The 23,583-nt window shown below is 44.0% G+C and overlaps 1 protein-coding gene across 9 annotated transcripts in view; it reads right to left on the bottom strand.

Moving 5' to 3' along the window:
• CTPS2 (CTP synthase 2) overlaps positions 1–23,583 on the bottom strand; it is a 108,731-nt gene that overhangs the window by 72,106 nt on the left and 13,042 nt on the right. For 8 of the 9 annotated variants that reach the window (XR_010939686.1, XM_067722216.1, XM_067722212.1 and 5 more), the window contains 8 exons: positions 21,683–21,783; positions 13,660–13,776; positions 13,299–13,382; positions 12,375–12,455; positions 9,269–9,420; positions 5,212–5,344; positions 2,884–2,972; positions 1,667–1,761 (listed from right to left, as the gene is read on the bottom strand). Coding sequence is in view for 8 of the 9 variants with exons in the window: in XM_067722212.1 (XP_067578313.1) it covers positions 1,667–1,761; positions 2,884–2,972; positions 5,212–5,344; positions 9,269–9,420; positions 12,375–12,455; positions 13,299–13,382; positions 13,660–13,776; positions 21,683–21,783 (852 nt within the window). In the remaining variant the exon portion in view is untranslated. The remainder of the gene's footprint in view (positions 1–1,666; positions 1,762–2,883; positions 2,973–5,211; positions 5,345–9,268; positions 9,421–12,374; positions 12,456–13,298; positions 13,383–13,659; positions 13,777–21,682; positions 21,784–23,583) is intronic. The other variant, XM_067722213.1, reaches the window with a different exon arrangement.

Raw genomic sequence — 23,583 nt, 5'->3', positions numbered from 1 at the left:
AAAGCGCCCGACTCCTTCAGAGAATGTCTAACAACACCTCAATTCAAGAGGGAGTCTCCGTGGGCTGGGACCTCACACCCCCTCTTCTCAAGGTAGAGTCACGGCCTTAAATGCGGGCTCTGCTTGCGGGCAGCCCCCGGCTGGCCAGCAGGCTGGGATCCAAGGAGCACCTACAGGCGGGCAGGGGAGCGGGAGGTCAGTGCCCAGCTGCTGAGCCCAGAACAGCCCTAAACCTCACTGCAGGGAAACAGCAGCAGCTGGGAGAGCTGGTACCTCCACCGCAGGCTGGAGCGTGACAGAGAGGCCAAATGGAACTGAACAGAGAGCTCAGTAAGGAGAAAAGGGGACCTGCGTAGGCCCAGGCCTGTTGCCGCAGGGATGTGCCCCTCGCCGATCTCCACATTCACTGCGGCCCATCGATTCTCTCCAATAAACAAATGCCAAGGAGCATTCCAGATGCTTTTATAGATATATTGAAGGTACACAGGGGCTCAAAGGAGAGAGCAATCAATATACCAGGCACGCCAGAACAGAAGTCAATAAGCATGAAACAGCTGAGTGCTTTGGGGGCACTTTAGAAAGTTCCATAAGGCTAGGACATAAAGAGACAGTGTGTTAAAGAGAAATTTAAAGAGCTGCAAACTATTCTACACAGTGAAAATTATCTGAAGAACGCTAACCACATTTAGACAGAAACTAAACAAGATTACTTCAAAAGAAAACAGTGGCCCAGATGAGCTTAGATGGATAAAACAAAGCAAGGTATCAAGGTAACTACTCCTGGCTTCTCTTTTGAAAATGGATCCCAAGTGGAGAGCATCTAGGAAGCTAATCAAAGAACAGGCAAGGGGGAAAATGAACAGTCTGCTGTTATTAAGTAAAGAGTACCAAAGCTGGTCCACTCAGTTCATAAACCCACCAGCCCACGCAAGCACAGCATGAAACATGGCCTCTCCCCACTCCCTCTTCCGCCTGAAACCCCAGCTGCAGGGCTGCCTTTATCCCATCAGTGTTCCATTTCATCTGGTTTCATTGCTCCAGAAGCCATGCTTTGCAATTTGAACAAACACATTGAAAAGACCCAGCTCTACTAAATCTTAACAGAGCTGTCCCTGTAACGTTGGACGGTCTTTCTGTATTATCTTTTCTAGAAGGAGCATATAAATTTCAATTTAAGCTTTTTTTTTCTGATGAGAAATAACATTGTGGCATTCTGTTGAGATGTTTGCTCGAAGTGGTGAAAGGTGGAATCGGAGAAGGGCAGGTATGAACAGAGGTTCCTCCCAGCCTCTTGCTACACAACCAGAACAGTGGTAAGTTCTCCTGGGCTGACAAATGTTTTTGGTCAAGGGCCAGACAGCAGAGATTTTAGGCCTTGCAGGCTGTAGGGTCTCAAACTCTGCTACTGTATCGCAAAAACAGCCACAGACAATATGTAAACCAACTGGTACGGCTGTGTTCCAATAAAACTTTATTTACAAAAACGCTGCAAACCAGGTAAGGCTTGCAGAATAGAGTTTCCACACCCTGTAGCAAACTATTTGGCACCTGAATATTCAAATTCAAGATCACACTTTTCACATTAACAAACTCTATTACGTGTTACCTTACTAGGTATCAAAAATCTAAAAAACTCATAGTTAGGATTCATAAACATCAGTTTTACCCAGAAAAGGAATCTTCCTTGACCGTGCCCAAGAAATCGCCTGGAGTTTTCCCAACGTTCCTCTGATTCCGAAGCCTCCTGGCACAAGAACACCACTGCAAGCAACACAAGAGGAGGGGAAATTTGACATTATTTTTATTTGTAAAACTCTTGTTTTCAGCCATTCATACTTATTGATCCCAAACCCGACACTTGGCACAGCCGCTAGAGAATACGCTTGGAGTCTATTTTCAGAACTGATTACATGATTTCACATCCTGAACTTTCTTCTTGAAATCCTCCCAATGTTATAAAGAAGTTGCAACAAGTTCTCACAACTGACCTTGATATATATTTTCTGATAGGTCTTTGCAGCACATGAGCATAGTGACTGAGAAGCTCAATTCAATTAAAAATGCCACTGAAAGAATTATCTGAATAAAAATAGGTTAAGGTTCTTTTAAAAGTACTTTTATACAAATGTTAAGACCTCTGGGGCTTCGCTGGTGGCACAGTGGTTAAGAATCCGCCTGCCAATGCAGGGGACACGGGTTCGATCCCTGGTCCAGGAAGATCCCACATGCCGTAGAGCAACTAAGCCCATGCGCCACAACTGCTGAAGCCCATGTGCCTAGAGCCCGTGCTCTGCAACAAGAGAAGCCACTGCAATGAGAAGCCCACGCACGACAACAAAGTAGCCCCCGCTCACCATACCTAGAGAAAGCCCACGCGCAGCAACAAAGACCCAACACAGCCAAAAATAAATAAATAAATACATTTTTTAAAAAAAACAAAAACGCAAGAGCTCAAGAGAAAAATCCAAGGGCCATGCTACCCTCACAACACAATGCCACCCCCAAAATTTTTATTGATTACTTACAAGATAAAACCTAGAATCAAAGGATGTGGAAAAGAAAATAAAACCAAGAGAGGAGGGAGGATTGTCATTCTTGCACTTTAACTTTGTATATGTAAGGTCCATCTCTGCATCTTTCAGTAGCATCAGCTCACTTTCCCACCAATACGGTATCGTCATCCTCCCCAGAATAAAACCATCTCCACTGCACGTGCCACTAACATTGACACGGCACGTTTCAAAGTAAATGCAGCGTGAATGCAGCACAACCATCCAGAATCACCGCAAACTACACTTCAAAATGCACAAAAATTAGTCATTGGGGTAAATCGAATCATGGAAAAAATCACAATGGCGTTCTCCTAACTGGCGTGGTACTTACTCAGCTTTGCAGAGTTTCTGCCAAGCTTCGTGGAATTTCACAGGGTCCTCAGTTTCGGTAGTCTGCTCCAGATCAATGGAATCTATGTACTAAAAACATGCAACAAGCTAAAGGAACATTTCAGAAAAATAAAAACTGGAAAATACTAGAGCCATCTAATACTGACACAATTATTCAATGACTACTTATTATGCAAACACTGTACTGGTCACTTAGCATAGAAAAGCACCATCTCTGTCTTGTGGCTCTTACAATCTTTCAGGCAGGTTATGAAACCAAATAAACAGGCATCCACATCACAGGGAGGTAATGGCTACGATGGGCAAAGAAGAGAACGCTGCGGGAGGAACCAGGAGCCGCAGCTGATACGTGTGCGGACTGGAGAGAAGAAGGGCAAGAGCACCTTCAGGGAAGTCCTCTGGGAAGGGGATGTCCAAGAAGCTAAGCCGTCGAGGATGAGTGGACGCAAGCCGAGCGCGCGTGTGCAGTTGGGGGGCAAGTGGGAAGGGGTATGGGGGGTGGGGGAGGGCTGTGAAGGAGCAGCTTCAAAAAGCAGAAAGACAAGAAACAGACAACAACCGGAAAGTGGTGACCACTCTGGGGGCCTCAAAAGAAGCTCCATCCGGTGAGAGAAGTTTATACTTGAAGCCACTGAAAAATCTGAAGGAACAGAGAGCGATTTTAGAAAAATCACTCTGGCTCAGTGAAGGAAAGGGAGGGAAAAATGAAAACCAGTCAGGAAATTACTGCAAAAGCCGGGCGAGATAAACACAGCACAAGCCCATGACTCAAACAGTACTTAGGAGAAGCCACCGTCAATGAATTCTATTACGTGAAAAACACGTACAACAATTCCTATGTACATAACAGTCCCTATATGTCTATATTATTTTAGAATTTCTGTTGTAAAAATTACTATCTGAATATATCTTAAGATACAAAATTTTACTTTATAAAATTAGTATTATAACAGATTTTCTATTTTCTTTTTTCTACGAGGGACTGGCAGACTAGGAAGGAAGAGGAAGAACAAGAAGGGAACGATTCCTTGGAAAGTCAAAAATAAAAAGTGATTAGAGAGGAAGCGACAAACAGGTGAGAGAAAACTGGATAGGTCCTAAGCTGAAAGTTACTAAATTTCTTGAACATATAAGTGTATCTTTTGGCTCATTATATTAAGGTTTTACCATTTAAATCAAGATAATAAGGCCTCCCTAAACTGTGATATACCCAGAGAGAATAACATTAAATATAAACATTTATATAGGGAGAGAAAACTCTAGAAAGATATGCATCAAACTGGGAACGACAGGTGCATCAAGAGAAGTGGGATTTCACTGAGGAAGAATCTTCCACTTTCTGCATTTTACATTATGCTTTGCTTAAATTTTCTATACTGAGCATATACTACTTCTGTATCTAACAAAGAATATACTCAAGCTATATAAAACTCCACCTCTGCTATCCCGTAATACTGTTTGAAAAACAAAAAATCACTGTTTGCCAGATATCAGTCCTCCGAGTTAGAAAGGGAAATATATATAAATACGGCATTTAAAAAATCTGGGTTCAATTCCCACGCTAAAGGGGAAAAAACGTTCTATTATTTTCTCATTAGACAAACACAAAATAGTTAAATGAGCATGAAGTATATATGCCCCTGAATGTGCAAAGCCTAATTTCAAAAACTGTGCCTTAAACCTGTATGCAGAAAAAAAGTTAACAGACTGAAATCCTTGGAAATGCCTGCTTACAAGGTTGGCCCTTGTCTGGCATCTGGAAACTTGGATTTGGGGAGGGTTCCCACCATTCCCAAGAACCAGTAAGAGTGGCTCAGCGTGCCTACAGTGTTTGAAGAAACAACATGATTTAAGGTGAACACCTGCTTTCCTCCTGGGAGTCTGAGATTTTGACACTCAGGAGGCTGAGGGCATCTGTGTGACCAGCCCCCAGTAAAAACCCTGGGCGCTGAGTCTCTAATGAGCTTCCCTGGTAGATGGCACGTCACCTGTGTTGTTGCAGCTCGCTGCTGGGGGATTTAAGCACGTCCTCTGTGACTCCACTGGAGGAGGGCTGTTGGAAGCTTACACCTGGTTTCCCCCAGACTTCATCCCACGTGCCTTTTCCTTTGCTGATTTGGCTCTGCATCCTATCACTGAAATAAGCCGTAATCGTGAGTACAGCTGTATGCTGAATCCTCTGCATCCTCCTGGTGAATCATTAACCCTGGAGGTGGACTTGGGGCTCCTTGAACACAACCTGCCTCTCTGCAACACGAGATTTCACGATGAATGCCTGAAACATGCAGAAGACCAGGTGGGGGCTCACCATCAGATTCAACTTGTGGTTGATGGCCAACGCTGAGTGTTCCAGGGCTTTGAACACGGAGGCATAGCAGTCCCTGAGCTTGGTGTACTTGCCAACCAGGGCTATGGAACACGTTTTCTGTAACCTTTCATACCTGGGAAGGAAAACAAGCTTAAAGGTTATATGCATGTAACATCATATCACAAGCATAATGACAGCCACTGTTCTTATCCTGAGGCACTTTTTAAAACCTGAGGAGCAGATGTGCCTTGAACTTGGTGTACTTGACTCAAATTCCCCACCCCACCCCCAAAGAATAACAATCTGTACCCCAAGAGATTTGAAAATCATGAGAAAGCCCAACATTGGCTTACATAAGCAGGCAAAGATATAAATCTGAGGAGAGTATATCAGAGAAAAAGTTAAAAGCATTAAAAATAAAAAAGCTCTCCCCAGGCTTCCCTGGTGGCAGTGGTTAAGAATCCGCCTGCCGATGCAGGGGACACGGGTTCGAGCCCTGGTCCGGGAAGATCCCACATCTCACGGAGCAACAAAGCCTGTGTGCTACAACTGAGCCTGTGCTCTAGAGCCCGCGAGCCATAACTACTGAGCCCATGTGCCACAACTACTGAAGCCCACGCGCCTAGAGCCCATGGTCCGCAACAAGAGAAGCCACTGCAATGAGAAGCCTATGCACCGCAATGAAGAGTAGCCCCCACTCACCGCAACTGGAGAAAGCCTGCGCACAGCAACGAAGACCCCAATGCAACCAAAAATAAATAATAAAAAAAACGTTCTCCCCATCTCATAAACATGAGCTGTCCTGAAATTCATTTATAAGGTGACACTGTATAAGAAAATGCATTCTCAGTGCCAACAGGAGACATTCCAACATTAACTTTGTAAGGTGATACCATATAAGAAAATGCATTCAAAGTGTCTACATTAAAAATTGTTACATTCCCAGCTGGCCCACAAACGCCAGGTTATTTGTGGCATTCCTGAAGAATGGTGCTGAGAGAACTATTTAAAACACTATAAGCCACTTAGATCATTTTTATGAGAAAATTCCATTCTACATGAGACACTCAATCACATTTTACCATTAGAGACATAATCTTTACCGTTGCTTTCGTCAGGAGATCTGTTCAAGGAACATGAAAAATGCCTGGTCTGGTACTAAGTATGCAGGAATGTCACTTGGGGCTGAAGATCTTTTAGGGCTTTGAAGCAAACTGTTCCCCAAACACCTTAGAACAAAAATGTTACCGGGATGAGGAATATTCCTCCTTTATAACAACATCTGCAAAAAGTGAAAGAGAAGCCTGATGGAAACAGGCTGGGAGGAGAAAAAGGCACGAGGGGCTAAGAAGTCAAAACTGGCAGCAGAGGTGACTTTCTAGGAAGGTGATTGAAGAACGTGAGAGAAAGATGCTAAACCTCTAACTTACCAGTTAATTTTATGTCGCTGTGGAGACTGCCTGCCTGCCTGCCTGTGCTTCGCCCCAGCTCTAGGGAAAGGACTCAGGTAACAAAGCAAGTTGGTATCAAGCCAAGATTCCAAGACGATGTGCGGTCGGGGGGCACATCCTGTCCCTCAGGGGAGGGACGCAGGGCTGCAGTCAGCATGGCCAGTCCCTCCTTGCACCCACTCTCCTTCCACTCACTCGTTGCTGGTCTTCCCGGGGCGGGGTGGGGGGGGAGTGGGGGAGAGGGGAGGCCACTGGGTCAGTCCAGCCGCCATCCAGGGAGGTATACTGAGCCCACGCCCCTGTGCTCTCTTTCCCTCTTGGCCCTGCAGGCTGGGCTCACTGCCCGGACCAGCCAAGCACCTCCCTCCCTCGTGCTCTCCATTCAGCCATCAGCAGGGTGTGACACAGCAGCTGACACTGCAGTCAGCTGGTCGGCTTTGTAGGCCCATCCCCCAGCAGGAAGGTTCCCAGGGAGGCAGGGTTGTCCCCACCTCAGGACCCAGGCAAGTTCTTCCACCCAGCTCAACCAGGGACCCCTGGCCTCTGGGCAGCACTGGACCTCCACGATCAACACTGTCCCTTTGACCTCTGTGTGCCTCCTTGTATCTCTCTACAGGCTGTACTGAGGGGACAGGGCCTAAAGAATGGACACTTCACACTGCCATGACCAATGAACCAACATCACGGCCAACATGATGCAGAGAGACTGATGCTCAATATCCCCTTTGCTTGAATCCTGAACTGAATGGTGGCCCCCAAAAACATATGTCCCCCAGAACCTATGAATGTGCCCATATCTGGAAAACAGGGTCTTTGCAGATGCAATTAAGTTAAGGATCTCCAGTTGAGATCATCCTGGATTAGAATGGACTCTAACTGCAAAGACAAGCATCCTTATAAAAGTGAAAGGAAGAAGACACAAAGGAGAAGGACATACGACAAGAGAGGCAGAGATTGGAGTGATGCGCCCACAAGCCAAGGAACACCAAGGAAGCTAGCCCCCAGAAGCCAGGAGAAATGCATGGAACATATTCTCCCTCAGAGTTCCAGAAGGAACCAACCCTGCTGACACCTTGATTTAGGTCTTCTAACCTCCACAACTGTGACAGAACAAATTTCTATTGGTTTAAGCCACCCATTTTGTGGTAACTTATTACAGCAGACACGGGAAACTAATACAAAAACCAAACACTGGCTTTAAAAAGCACAGAGGCATAGAGTAAAATTTAGAACTACTTCCAACACGAAGAGTTAAAATATTAAAGTTTCTAGTGCTTAAAGAGGATCAACCCCAAGCTACTCAGAAAATTCCTACGAAGAGACTGATTCCTTAAGCATTCTGGAGGACAGGGGCTTAGTTGTATCATCAGTCATGGGGGCACCTAAGTTCAGAAAATGTGCTTTGTTCGTGATTCTTCTTGCCCCAGAAATTCTAAAACGCTTTTAAAATTTTAAAGTGAAAGGGCAAAATAACTTTCAATCTACTAGTCATCTACCAAAGGTCAGTGCTTTTGTCATCATCAAATCATTTAAATTATCGCTACCGACATCAGTAACCAATAGTGCCTGATGTGATGTTAAGGCCTGGTGTATTTTCTCTCATAAGTGCCACAACGTGGTACCAGTATCCCCCCAGTTATATATGTATGGATGGGAGAATAAGCCCAGAGAGGTTAAGTAATCTACCCAAACTCAAAAACAGCTAGTGAAAGGAGAAGCTGAGCTCTGAATCTATGGTGCCTGACACCAGAGCTTACGTTTTTTCATTGAGATATAACTGACATACAACATTACATTAGTTCCAGATGTACAACCTAATGATTCAATATATTTATATATTACGAAATGATGACCGCAATATTCTAGTTAACATCTATCACCGCGCACAGTTACAAATTTTTTTGTGCGATAAGAACTTTTAAGATCTACTCCTTAGCAACACCAGAGCCTTCGTTTGTAACTACTGCGCCTATTGCCTCTACTTCAGCTGCAGGAGAAGTCAAGCAGCCAGGACTTTATGGAGTCACGCCTCAGCAACATTTAGTAAAAGAAAACAGGTGATGGGGATTTAATCTGTATATGACATCAAATTAGACAAACCTTGCTGAAATTAATATGACTGTCTTAAAGCTAAAACCTATCAGGGGTTTTTAATGCCAATACTGATAGTTAATAACTGCAGGATAGAACGACAATGCCATGGCCAAAACTTCCCATTCAGAAGGATTTTCTTTAAGAAATGTTAGCCAAATCTTAAAAATAAGCAAAACAAAACAAAACAAAGCCTGTAGCATTTTAAACTGTTTAAAACATTCAGAAACGAAATAATAAACTAATAAATAACTGCTTCCAAAAGTTTTTTAAAATGCTGGAATCCAAATGCCTTCAATTCACTTTGCTTTAGTAGAGCAAAATCAAAGGCCCCAGAAATCTTCAGAGTACAGCAAAACACCCTAACAATATGCTAGAGCTTTAGATATTTCCAGAACCAAACATACCCATGTGGAAAGTGGAACGCTACATAGTTACCTTTCAAGGGACACCTCAGTGCTACCCCCAAACCTAAGAATTATGAAAACTTACATTAGTAATTCCTTTCACAGTACCTGTCAGCCATATTTTTCCACTTGAAAAGCAAATTGCTTGCAGAATCCCCAATAGGCAGATCCAATCTCTCTTTGAAATATTTAACGATGCCTTGTTCCTCCAAAAGCACAGGTACTCGGTAGGTGGAAGGAACATCGTGGATACATATAACCTGATCAATGATGATAAAACACCATATTTAATGGAACAACTCAAGTATGCCACAAAAATGAACGTAGGAATGAGGCAAAACTCAAGAGAGATAGCAGTTTATTTTTACTGACAGAAGAAAACCAGGAACACAGCAACCTAAACAGGAGTCAGAATTAACACAAGGTGACTTGGATCTAATTACAAAACACTTTGAAGTCATTATTCTACATCTGGAACCGTGGATGCTATGGTAGAATATATATATATGTTTTTCCCTATATACACATTCTTTGTTCGTAGTTCCTGGCACAGGGCTTCAAAAACATTCAAAATTTCCTGAGTTATAGGGGTAACTTTGTTAAGTTAATGAGGTGACTCAGGGTGGCCCCTAGATGACTTCAGGATGGGAGTTGGTCACCAGAAAAACCAAGCAGGTCATTAGAAGGCTAGAACTTTCAGCCACCTGACCTCCACGGAGGGGACAGGGGCTAGAGACTGAGTTCAGTCAGGTGACCAGTGATTTACTCCATCATGCCTACGTAATGAAACTCCAATCAAAAGGCTGAACATCAGGACTCAGGGGAGCATCCTCGCCAGTGAATTGACAGATGTACCGGGAAGGGGGTGCACCCTTGGTACTGGAACATGAATGCTTTATGTCAGTATCCAAGACACACGGCCCAAGGCACCATCTTCTAAGCCTAGGTTAAGGCAGTAGCAATGAATACCTACACCTTGTCTTCTAAGTGTGGGTATGAAGTTTGTTCACTCATTTGTTGTTGCTGCTGCCTCTGTAGTTGCTTTTGTCTGTGCTCCCTTCATTTGGGTAAATTTAGAAGCACACATTAACACACTTAAATTTACACTTGTGAGGGGAAAAAGGCTCTTTTAAATGCCAGGTGGTGTGGTTGTTTTTCACACCCTAACGAGCTTTCACCACCCTCTCAGGTACATGCAAAGGGCTACTGGCAGGCATCTAAGGATCTGCCACACCCTAAATAAATGCCAAGAAATGTTCTGCCAACTCTATGTATTCAGTCTTTCCCAATCCATAGCTATCCAACCAAGGGTTCCTAAGCTGTTTGGACATGGACAACTTGATACTTAAGACTATTGTGTCTCACCCATGCATTCCCTGATACAATTCAAAGTGCCAAGATGTCACTGATATGAGGCTCCATCCCAATTATTAATTAAAATTATTGATAAACCTCTGGACAGCCACAACTCCCACAAGTGGAAGGCATGAGGTGTGGAGCTATTTACTCATTTATCCTCCAAGCCAGAGACATTTGTTCAAATATCATGGTAACAGAGAACACCACAGAGACACCTGTGACTTTCCATTCCCTCCTCAGCAATCCAGGTGAGAAGAGCTCTAAACGCAAGTTCACCAAGAACTAAGAAATGGGAGAATTAACTCATATGAGAAAAAGCAATGTGCTGACAGAGGTAGAAAACAAACTTATGGTTACTGGGTGGGGGGGGGAGTAGTGGGGGGGGGATATTGGGAGATTGGGATTGACATATACATACTACTGTATATAAAATATAGATAACTAATAAGAACCTGCTGTATAGCACAGGGCACTCTACTCCATACTCTGTCATGACCTATATGGGAAAGGAATCTAAAAAAGAGTAGATAGATATATGTATATGTATAGCCGATTCACTTTGCTGTACAGCAGAAACTAACACAACATTGTAAATCAACTATACTCCAATAAAAATTTTTTTTAAAAAAAGTAGTGTGCTAAAAAATGGCTAATAGACTAGCCTGCGGACTGATGAGATAGAACGTTCTTCAGAATCTATAGTTATAAAGAAAATAAACTCAAGAATTCCCTGGCGGTCCAGTGGTTAGGACTCGGCACTTTCACTGCCATGACCCAGGTTCAATCTCTGGTCGGGGAACTAAGATCCCGCAAGCCATGTGGCATGGCCAAAAAAAAAAAGAAAAGAAAAGAGACTCCATACGGTTGAAAGTTTGGACTGTATCATCTGTTCGCAGAGCTCTCAGCAACCCAACTCTAAAAGCTGTATCCTTCTATTTCGGAAACCAGGTTAAATGTGTGTGATACCCACACCAAGTACTACTTACAAAAAACAACGGAACAAAACCCAAATGGCTTGACGACACACAGATACAGGAGAGTGCTTTAAACCTGCTCTCACATGTTTCAAAGGAGTTCAGACTTGTGCACTGACCCTGAAGCATCAGGCAGTGAATACAACAGCCTGCCTCCTGAGACTCAGAAATCTGATTAGGTGGTTTTTAGGCTTCAGAGAACCCCCAGCTAATCTGAAGAAAACAAAAGGTTTCTGACAAACCTCGCCCTTTTCCTGAGCACACGTCATATCACTTTTTAAACTCCAATCCCTTGTGCCTGAGCCTTATTGGAAACAAGAGACAGAGATAAGCAGATGAAAGCGAAAAAGATGAAAGAGAAAAGAAAAGCCGGCTCTTGGATACCCAGGTGGAAAGTCCTGCAGAACAGAGGACCTGAACCCACGTCACAGTGGTTTTTGTAGCAGTGAACTGAGCTGAGGTCACTGATGTAATCAGAAATGATAGTGTGAATGTCACCGTAATGTGTGGTTTGGGGTGAGTTAAGCTGTAACAAGTACAAAAGAGAAATCAAAGTAAAAGCCATAAGTGTCCTGGAAAGACAAGATAAAGAGACGATAAGCAGGCTTCAAATGGTTCTCTCTCTAGAGGTTGGACTGCGAGTTAAAAAAAACAACCCACCTGGTTTTGTACCTACAATTAAAACTTAAGGAGTGAAACACACAATCTATTTCAGGAGTCTCGAGACTGTTCACTTAAGGGCAAGGGAGCCGTAGTTGCATATGAGTCCCCCAAATCTTTTATAAATGTTGTGAAAAGTAATACGATAACTTAAGAGGTGTGAAATGCTGGCATCAGCAGAAGCGCCTGCAAGGCATTCGAATCTAAAGAGCAGCACTAACCTGTTCAGGGTTCACGTGACAAAACATAGAAATCTTTTCCTTCACAGCCATTTCGATGGGCGTTGAACTTCGGCAGACAATCTGTCAAAGTCGATTACGCACGGGGTTAGCAGACAGGAATTGGGCTGTTCACACCGCCACTGATTTTCAGGAGGACGCTACATTAATTTTGCTCCAGAAGACTTGACCGAGTGGGCATTTCTCCACCCTGGGCGTTCCACTGGGCTACTAGAAATTGGTCTGAGCAGTAATATAAGCAAGTGTAACCAAACTCAACACAAATCCACCGGTAGGAAATGTCAAGGCATTTCTAGCGAACAGACTCGAGGCTCACAAATGTTACTTCTTTAAAACTACAAGAATAGAGCCAGACCAAGGGTTGGCAAACTTTTCTCTAAAGGGCCAGATGGTAAAAACTTTAGGCTTTGCAGGTCGTGCAGCTGCTGCCCTGACTCCTCACGGTACCGCCATGAGCAAAGGCAGCCAGAGATAAATGTGGACAACTTCCTTTACAGGAGGCAGGTCTGCAGGCCCTTACCTGCCAGCCTCTGATCTAGACTACTGGCAATAACTGGATTACTGCTATAAATAAGAGCAGGGATAGCCCCACCTAGCAGGCTCATAGGAAAATCTCCCAGGTCCCACCTCCCTCTAAGGGACCCAGGGACCACACAGATGACAGGACATTGCACTTGCCCAGATGTCAGTGTGGCCAATCAAATGAGAACCTGGAGAAGAAGAGATGGCCAATTTAGAAATGTGTGAAGTGACACTTGAGGATGAGGGAATAAGCCTTCCGCAGCTCCCAGATACAAAAAGCTCAGTCATAGAAACCATTTGAGAGCTAGGAAGGACTTAGATGATGTTATAGTTTAAGAAATGGAGGTCCTATTCCAAGAAACTTACCCACTCTCTTTAACTCACCAGATCGGGAGACAGGCCTAAGCCCCTCAACGCACGGACACTGTTTTGTGTGGGTTTGGTTTTCTGTTCTCCAGTAGCACTGGGCTGAAAAGAAATGGGTCACTGTCAGTACACTGGACATCTAGCTCTTCTGGATAATGAATGGCTTCCTGGTTTAAAATTTGGAATAGGGGGCTTCCCTGGCAGTCCAGTGGTTGACTCTGCACTTTCACTGCAGGGGGCGCAGGTTCAATCCCTGGTCAGGGAACTAAGATCCCACATGCCACACGATGCGGCCAAAACAAAAAGAAAGTGGAATAAACAGAGTATCATAGGAAGACCTACAGGAGTTGAAGACTACACACTTATCTGGAAAGCTCACCTGTGGGACAAGGCTAACATGGATATTACAGAAATTCTCTCTTTTTGCTTTAAACTGGAATTGTCTGAACGCTTCCACAAATGGCATTCCTTCAATGTCTCCAATGGTGCCACCCAGCTGGGAATGGAAAAAAAAGACACAAGAGATCAAATAGCTTCCGTGGTACACAGACTAACAGAACAATTCTTAATACACTAAGCGTGAAAACTGAAGTCCCCCGAAAATGGGGATCACTAATAGGCTGTCAACGCTTCACCTCATCAAGACTGAAAAAAAATTTTTTTAAAGAAAAGGAGTGGGACTTCCCTGGTGGCACAGTGGTTAAGAATCTGCCTGCCAAGGCAGGGGACATGGGTTCGAGCCCTGCTCTGGGAAGATCCCACATGCCACGGAGCAACTAAGCCCGTGTGCCACAACTACTGAGCCTGTGCTCTAGAGCCCACGAGTCACAACCACTGAAGCCCGCGTGCCTAGAGCCCGTGCTCCGCAACAAGAGAAGCCACTGCAATGAGAAGCCCGCGCACCGCAATGAAGAGTAGCCCCGCTCGCCCCAACTAGGGAAAAGCCCGCGTGCAGCAACGAAGACCCAACGCAGCCAAAAATAAATAAATAAATAAATTTTTTTTAAAAAAAGGGTTTGTTTTAAAAAAAAAAGAGCACTTTAAGAAAAGAGAAGGGAATTCCTAAGCAGATAAAAAGATCCAGAATATACACCACAGAGGAGTGAGATCAGTTAGTTTCTACCAGTGGTCCCGTTGGAAGGGAGAATTGAAATCCGGTGACAATATGAGAAAAGGGAGAGCCATCTGGTTCTGCCCGGTGTGAAACAGTTAGCATTCTCCCTCTCTCTGTCTCTCTCTCTGTCTCTGTCTCTGTCTCTGTCTCTCTCTCTCTCTTCACGAACACACACACACAAAAACACACACACACACACACACACACCTGTATGCAGCTCAACAGTCTCCTTGTAATGGTGGTACTACCAGAATTAAATCACTTGTACTAAAACATGCTGTCTCTCTGAAAGAAGTAGTACCAAAAGCCCCGAGAATATCCCTGACAGTGTAATCCTTTGACAAATGTTAACCTAATTTACATGGTACTTCCAATAAAGTTACTTAAGCATTTTACTTAGACAAGGATAAAATTTCACCTTAACGCATTCATCCTCACCATATTTAAATACTTAAAGATTATCACCCAGATTTTTAAATTAATTCTTTAGCATTTGAGCATCTACTACGGGCTCAACACTTTAAATGAGCTGCTGGGAAGAACTTAAGACAGCCTGCTCCTGAGGAGCTCGGAGTTTAGCGAGGAGAATAAGGCAGCGCTAAAGAACAATAAAGCAAGAGCAAAACTTGAGCACGAAGTGGAATGATCGGGATGCTGAGGAGGAAGAGATCACGGTGGGCCCAGGCCCAGGATTCACCACCTTCCCCGGCTTCGGCTACTCGACTGGGTCCAAAATCTACTTGCAGCCCGGACCTCTCCTCCCAGCGCCGCTGGGCTTTGAAGCCAACTTGTCCGTGACATCTTGGATGGATCAGTAAGTATTCAAACTTACCATGCCCCAAACTGAACCCCTGGTCCCCACAGCCCTGGGCCTGTTTGTCTGCGGGCTTCTCCCTCATCTCAGCAACAGCATCTCCTACCACTAACGGGTTCAAGCTACAGGTCTGGAAATCATCCTCCATTCCCACCTTTTCCTTACCCAACCCTGTCCAGTGAGCTGTACCTCCAAAACATTCTTGAAAATCTCTCCACTGCTATTTCCACCACTACCACCCTAGACGCCCAAGCCAACACCATCTTTTGCAGGGATTACGGCAATCGTCTAAGCCTGCGGTGGCTAAGAGGGCCTGCTGTCTATTTTCACACATGAAGCTATGCTGGCACACGGCCACGCCCACCCACACGTCACCTAAGGCTGCTTGGGCACTGCAATGGCAGAGTGGAGTAGCTGTGACAGAGACTCTCTGACCTGCAAAACCAAACACATTTACTATCTGGCCCTTCACAGAAAAAGTTGGCTGCCCCCAATTTTAATGGCCTCCCAGCTTCCACCCTCTCCTGTCCTACCAACCATCTGTCATACAGCAGCAGAGTGACCTTTTAAAACTCAGAATACATCTCTCCCATGCTTATAACCTTCAGCAGCTCACTGCTTGACTAAAAATAAAATCTTAACTCCTTTAGGCAGCCAACAAAAGGCCCTACATGATCTGACCCTGAAACGTATCTCTAATCTCATCTCATGCCCCACTCCCACCTGCCCCCTTCCATCCCCCTACTCCCCCAGCCTCCACCTCTGTGCTCCAGTCCCACTGGCCTTTTAGGTCCTCAGATGGCTTACGGTCTTCCTTCCTGCCCCTTAGGCCCTCCAACCCACCCGGGGAGCTGTGTCCCCCCCAGAGAGCCCAACCCTGACCACCCACCTAAAGCACCCTGTCTCTCCCCTTCCTAGTAACACAGCACAAGGTGCCATTATTTTATTTGAGTCCTTGTCTCCTCTCTACCCCACTGGGCTGTAAGGCCCATGAGGGCAGGAACTTGCCTGCCGTACCTCCAGCACAAGTCCAGAGCCCTGCACACAGCACTGGGAGTTTAGGTTAGTGGTCAGGACAGGACAGAATGGTCTTGAAATTCAATATAAGCCCTAGGTCACAGCGTTCTAGTACCTGTTACCATAATTACAACAGAATCAAACTAAGAAGTCTGAGGATTTCATTGCTACAGAAGAAATTATTCTTTACTAACTTTAACTAAGATAACAAAACATAATTAAAATTCAATTCTCCTGGCTACGGAACAGATAGAAATGTATGATCATTCTGTAAATGAGTGACAAACTTAATTATGAAAATCCAAGAAATAAAACATGAAATCAGGAAACTGGCAGGGGGTGAGGGGTGTAAGTGCTCACTAACTATAATACACCAGAATCCAATGGGGGGAAAATATGTAGGAAAAAAAGAGGTCTGCACTTAAACTAAACCATAAGGACGCATTTTCTGGTTTTTGATGGGGGCTATTCTGGGAGTAAGCAGGGAATCCGGAAAAGGAAGCAAAAGCTTTAAACGTTACCTGCTTCCACCCCCACTGCACCCTCTCTGCCAATTTGGAAAGTCCCATTTCTCCTCTGGTTCACCATTATCGTCATTGTGATCAGAAACTTTCAGTGTTATTCCTAGAGTAGCCCTAAGTTAATTCTTTCCTCGCACAACAGGGAAAATATCACCCATAACGACACGTTAAGATCTATCCAAACCAAAGCTGAAGCAGCAGTCAAACAAATTTATGGGATGTGCAATGTCCACTTTGCCTTTAAGGAAAGGAATCTTCTCTGAAAGTTGCTGAGAGAGTAAATCTTAAAAGTTCTCATCACAAGAAAAAAAAATTTTGTAACTATGTGAGATGATGGATGTTGACGAAATTTATGATGTTCATCAATTCACAATATAGGGACTTCCCTGGTGGCAGTGGTTAAGAATCCACCTGCCAGACACTATAAAACTCTTAGAGGAAAACACAGGCAGAAGATTCTATGACATAAATCACAGCAAGATCCTTTTTGACCCACCTCCTAGAGAAATGGAAATAAAAACAGAAATAAACAAATGGGACCTAATGAAACTTCAAAGCTTTGGCACAGCAAAGGAAACCATAAACAAGAGGAAAAGACAATCCTCAGAATAGGAGGAGATATTTGCAAATGAAGCAACTGACAAAGGATTAATCTCCAAAATTTACAAGCAGCTCATGCAGCTCAATATCAAAAAAACAAACAACCCAATCCAAAAATGGGCAGAAGACCTAAATAGACATTTCTCCAAAGAAGATAAACAGATTAAAAAAAAAAAAAGAAGACATACAGATTGCCAACAAATACACAAAAGTATGCTCAACATCACTAATCATTAGAGAAATGCAAATCAAAACTACAATGAGGTATCACCTCACACCAATCAGAATGGCCATCATCAAAAAATCTACACATAATAAATGCTGGAGAGGGTGTGAAGAAAAGGGAACCCTCTTGCACTCTTGGTGGGAATGCAAATTGATACAGCCACTACGGAGAACAGTATGGAGGTTCCTTAAAAATCTAAAATTGAACTACCATATGACCCAGGAATCCCACTACTGGGCATATACCCTGAGAAAACCATAATTCAAAGAGTCATGTACCACAACGTTCATTACAGCTCTATTTACAACAGCCAGGACATGGAAGCAACCTAAGTGTCCATCAACAGACGAATGGATAAAGAAGATGTGGCACATATGTACAATGGAGTATTACTCAGCCATAAAAAGAAACGAAATTGAACTATTTGTAGTGAGGTGGATGGACCCAGAGTCTGTCACACAGAGTGAAGTAAGTCAGAAAGAGAAAAACAAATACCGTATGCTAACACATATACATGGAATTAAAAAAAAATGGTTATGAAGAACCTAGGGGCAGGACAGGAATGAAGACGCAGACGTAGGGAATGGACTTGAGGACACGGAGTGGGGGAAGGGTAAGCTGGAATGAAGTGAGAGAGTGGCATGGACATATATACACTACGAAATGTAAAATCGATAGCTAGTGGGAAGCAGCCGCTTAGCACGGGGAGATCAGCTCAGTGCTCTGTGACCACCTAGAGGGGTGGGATAGCGAGGGTGGGAGGGAGACGCAAGAGGGAGGAGATATGGGGATATATGTATATGTATAGCTGATTCACTTTGTTATAAAGCAGAAACTAACACGCCACTGTAAAGCAATTATACTCCAATAAAGATGTTAAAAAATAAAAAATTAAAATTAAAAAAAAAAAGAATCCACCCGCCAATTCAGGGGACACAGGTTCAGGCCCTGGTCTGGGAAGATCCCACATGCTGCACAGCAACTAAGCCTGTGCGCCACAACTACTGAGCCTGTGCTCTAGAGCCCGTGAGCCACAACTACTGAGCCCACGTGCCACAACTACTGAAGCCTGCGCGTCAAGAGCCCGCGCTCTGCGCCAAGAGCCTGTGCTCCACAACAAGAGAAGCCACCGCAATGAGAAGCCCGCGCACCGCAACGAAGAGTACCCCCCAATCGCTGCAACTGGAGAAAGCCCGCATGCAGCAACGAAGACCCAACGCAGCCAAAAATAAATAAATTAAATAAATAAATGGGAAAAAAGCAAAATTAAAGTGGAGAAATTTATTTTAACACTATATTTTATGTAGCAGAGTGTATCAAAAATATTATCATTTCAACATCACCAATTTTTTTTAAATTATGAGGCACTTTACATTCTTTTTTTTTTATACTAAGTCTTTGAAACCCAGTTATATTTTAAACTCACAGCACGTCTCAGTTTGGATGGGCTACTTTCACATGCTCAACAGCCCCATGTGGAGAGTGGCTACCATATTGGACAAGGTGGTACTCTGCAACAAATAACCACTGTAAACCAAAGGTGTGAGGGCTTGTCCGACCCTTTGCTGGGCTTGAATAAAATCAGTCTTGGGCTGACCTTTAAGATTTTGAAATTGCTAAATGGCACCTTCAAGTTGACATTAATAAGTTTTTTTCAAAAAGTAAAATGATGCATGCACATGGTTAAAAACCAAATTGTACAGCAGAGCTTACAATAGAAAGCAAGAGTTCCCTGCCCCACTCTTCCCTCTCCCAAGTCTGATTCCCCAAGGCAAGCGCTTTATTTTTTTATTTACTTTATTTATTTTTGGCTGCGTTGGGTCTTCGTTGCTGCGCGCGGGCTTTCTCTAGTTGCGGGGAGCGGGGGCTACTCTTCGTTGCGGTGTGCGGGCTTCTCATTGCGGTGGCTTCTCTTGTTGCAGAGCACGGGCTCTAGGTGCGCGGGCTTCAGTAGTTGTGGCTCGCAGGCTCAGTAGTTGTGGCTCGCGGGCTCTAGAGCGCAAGCTCAGTAGTTGTGGTGCATGGGCTTAGTTGCTCCGCAGCATGTGGGATCTTCCCGGACCAGGGCTCGAACCTATGTCCCCTGCACTGGCAGGCGGATTCTTAACCACTGTGCCACCAGGGAAGCCCGGCAAGCGCTTTAACTTCTTTGTTGGGATTTCTTCTGGTAGTTGCCACCATGTCTCTAAACCAAAGCTCATGCATCTCAGCTCTTCCTCAACTTAGCTATTTCAGACACCCTCTAATGAACGTAGGTGTACTTCCTGCTGTGACAGATGAGGATGCAGCTCTCCGGTACCCCCATCCCCAGATACCAATCTCAATTGTTAATTCTACTGGTTACTTTCCTAACCTGAGATACTTTTGCTTCTTTTTCAGCCAAATACTAACAGTATCTGTAGACCCTCGCAGTGTAAAATGAGGTTCTGCCCACCCCCCTTCCCCTCCAGCACTCCTCCACCCCCTCCACCTCACGATCCCTCTTTTCAAAGTTGATGACACATTCCTGCTTTTAAGGTTTCTCTGATTCATCCTGGAGATGGGTCCTAAAAACTGAAAATCAATAAAGAGAGTGACCGTGCCAGTCTCCTTCACCGTAGAGTCAAGCTATGCCCCGGTTTACATCTTTGTTCTCATATCAGATGTTATTCTCCTGACACTTTTCCTGCCTTTCTCTTTTCTCACACTATTTGTCTTTATCATTGCCTCGATTTGTTTGCAAACTATTCACTGTACTAGATATTAAATTTTTTTAAAGGAAGCAAGCCTAGTTATGCAGACATGGTCAGTTTATAAAACTTCACCAAGCTATACATCTGTGATATGTGCACTTTTCTGTGTTTATGTTATACTCCGATTTTTAAAAATTATAAAGGAGGCATCCTCTCTTTCCTCGTAAATTGTGAAGGAAGAAATACAAAGGGAGAGAAAATTTTATATAGCACACTTATACATTTGCATTAAGTTTATCAACCATACCATTATAGTAGCAAAACATATAATTAATATATGATAGTACAGCACATTTACGTTAAGATTATCAGCTCTACTATTAACGAAATGGATATTGTGGGTAGCATAATATCTATTTGCAAACACTGATAACGATGACAATAATAGCAGCTAACATGTTTATTGAGCACCTCGTAAATGCCAGACATGGCCAAGTGCTTTTTACATTATTATATTTAATTCTTGCAACAACCCTGTTATTATTATCTTGTTGTTATTACAATATTACACTATCATATTGTTATAGATGAGTACATTGACACTTTGAGAAGTAACTTGCCAAGTCATACAAGCATCTTAACAATGGTTAATAATTTTCGAGCACTTAGTATAGATCCAACACAATCTAAGCACTAAACGTATTGGCTTATTTAATCCTCAAAACATTATCCCCACTTGGTAGATGAATAAATTGAGGCACAGAGTAGTTAAGCAAACTTGGCCAAGGTCACCCAGCTGGTAAGTGAACCAGCTGGGCTATGAACCCAAGCAGTCTGACTCCAGACTCTTAACCACTAAGCCATACACCACTTGGGGGTGAGGGCAGAAATGTGAACTTGGGGAGTCTGCCTCTAGGAACCAAAATGTTCATTATTCTGCTGTCCCGTCTGGCAATTAGGTCAACTGACCTTTAGATAAGGAGTACACGGATGTTATTCTCATTCTGCACATTGAGAGGAAGGGAAGCAGTGAACAAGTGGCAAGTTCAAATACTAAGCTCTTTCTTTAAACAGCTAATACTCACTTCTCACCTCCAAATCACCTCTACAGTCAGACTTGCCTAACTTGGTCTCTCTCTACTTCCAAAGCACTTTGCAAACAGCACTCAGTAGAATGCATTCTGTGACTGACCAGTCCTCACTTGCAGACTGCTGCACACCCACCCCAGGAGTAATCACCCAGTTTAAGCCAATCTTGCCCACTGACTTGTGACCACAAAAGCAGGGGCCATCTATGTCGCTCCCTGCTGTAATCCCACCTCCTAGGCCGGTGTCCAGCACACATGAGGCCATCTACACATATCTGTTGAATGAATGAAGACCAGCTGCTTAAAAACCCATAAGGATATAAAATTATAACGAAAAGTTCCATGCTTGCCTCAATAACACATATTTGGGGCTCTTCCTTATGACCATCCACAGGCACCATGGCTTGATTCATAACCCACTCCTGGACAGCATCAGTAATGTGAGGGACAACTGTAGAAAGAAGTAATAATTAGCACAAAAGCTTATTTCATGGTCACGGTCATGAGAAATGAATGTATTAGTGTCTTTAGACCTCCCAAATAACCTGAAACCCACCTGGCAAATCAGACAAGCTACAGTCCTCACATTATTATCCATCTCACTGAAATTAATACTATAGATGCAACATAGGTTTAGTCATTTAAATGTTATGCCATTTCCCTTGAAATCGACCAACCACAGAGAGAGAGAAGAAATGCCATCTTTGATGCTATCTATAGAAAACACCTATAATGCCAACTAAAAACTGTGCAAGGAGGGCTGCCAAGGGTGCTGAATACTGGACTCCAAGGGGAAGAAGGTCTCAGAGTGGCCCAGCCCTGCAGACCCTGGGCAATTCGCCAGCCAGTGTGGAAGGGTCACTCAGAGGGTGTACACGAGGCCTGCATGCTGACCAGGGGCCTGAGGCTGCTAATCTCAGCCGAAGAGACAAAAAGATGCAGCCAACTAACCTAATGTGATGTACAAAGCAGGAATGTTGGCCTCTGGGAAGCTGACGCGGATAGCGCCTGTCATCTGCTCCACCGCCACCTGCACCTCCCCGGCCCCAACTGCTCCCGCGAGGCGGAAGTCGTCTCTGATTGGTGCGTTTGGAACGACCCACCACACATGCCCAGCCCGACCCCTTTCTGGGAGGGCGGGGTAGGTCTGGCTCTGCCTCCACGTGGGCAGCGCAGGGATGGGGTCAAGGCCCAGGTCTGGGGCCTTGCCCTCTCCCCAAGTTTGGGACGTGGCAGGTATGAGGCAGCAACTCTCCCTCCCCCGGGTCTTCCCAATACCTACACTTGGGGGAAAACTATTAGAAAGTACAATTGTAGCTAAGATCTAAACCACACCGTCCAGTGTCAGCAGTAACATAGCTGATCTTTTGATCTCCATCTGTCCAACTTCTTTATCTACTTCTCAGCTGCTTTCCAACATGAAGGTGATTTAAAGGGGATGGGGAATTAGCACCTTTACCCTACCACGTAGGAACTTATGAATACAAGCGGGGCGGGGGGGGGGGGGCCTGCGGGTCTCTCTTCAAGGACAAAAGAGAATAAGAATCATACCCCCCATGAAAAGGGTTGGTGAAAAAAGGGTCATATCATGCTGCCCTCCAGTTCAATCCCCGCACCCCCCCCACGTCCCCCCCCCATCACTGTTCTTCTTCAAAGGGGAGTAATCATCATCCATGCAAAGATACAAGAAAAAAGTAGAAAAAGAACATATTAAATAAACGACAGACAAAAACAAACCAAAATAAATCTATACCCCAATCAGATGTGTGATGAATAAATGGTTCCCCATGGATTTTATAAATAAAAGCTAAAGAGAGAAAGAGAAAGAGGACAGAAACATGGACTAAAGGAAACAATGACATTAGTTAAAAAAAAAAAAAAGACTGATGAAAATACAATCAATCAGGAACATGGAGGATGAACTTGAAACCTTTGAGGAAAATGAAAAGTAAAGGTTTGTATGGTGACATCGCGGTGATCATTTTGAAATGTATAAAAACATCAAACCACTATGTTGTGTAACAGGAACTAACATAGTGTTGCAGGTCAGTTATACGTCAAAAACAAACAAACTCATAAAAGAGACAGATCAGATTTGTGGTTATGGGGCAGGGGGGACTGGATGAAGGTAGTCAAAAGGTACAAACTTCCAGTCATAAGATAAATAAGTACTAGGGATGTAATACACACCATGATAAATATAATTAACACTGCTCTATGTTATATATGAAAGTTGTTGAGAGTAAATCCT

Source organism: Pseudorca crassidens, chromosome X, assembly GCF_039906515.1.
Source record: "Pseudorca crassidens isolate mPseCra1 chromosome X, mPseCra1.hap1, whole genome shotgun sequence".
NCBI classification, from domain to species: domain Eukaryota; kingdom Metazoa; phylum Chordata; class Mammalia; order Artiodactyla; family Delphinidae; genus Pseudorca; species Pseudorca crassidens.
The sequence above is the reverse complement of the archived record's forward strand: the minus strand, read 5'-3'. Positions and strand labels throughout refer to the sequence as shown.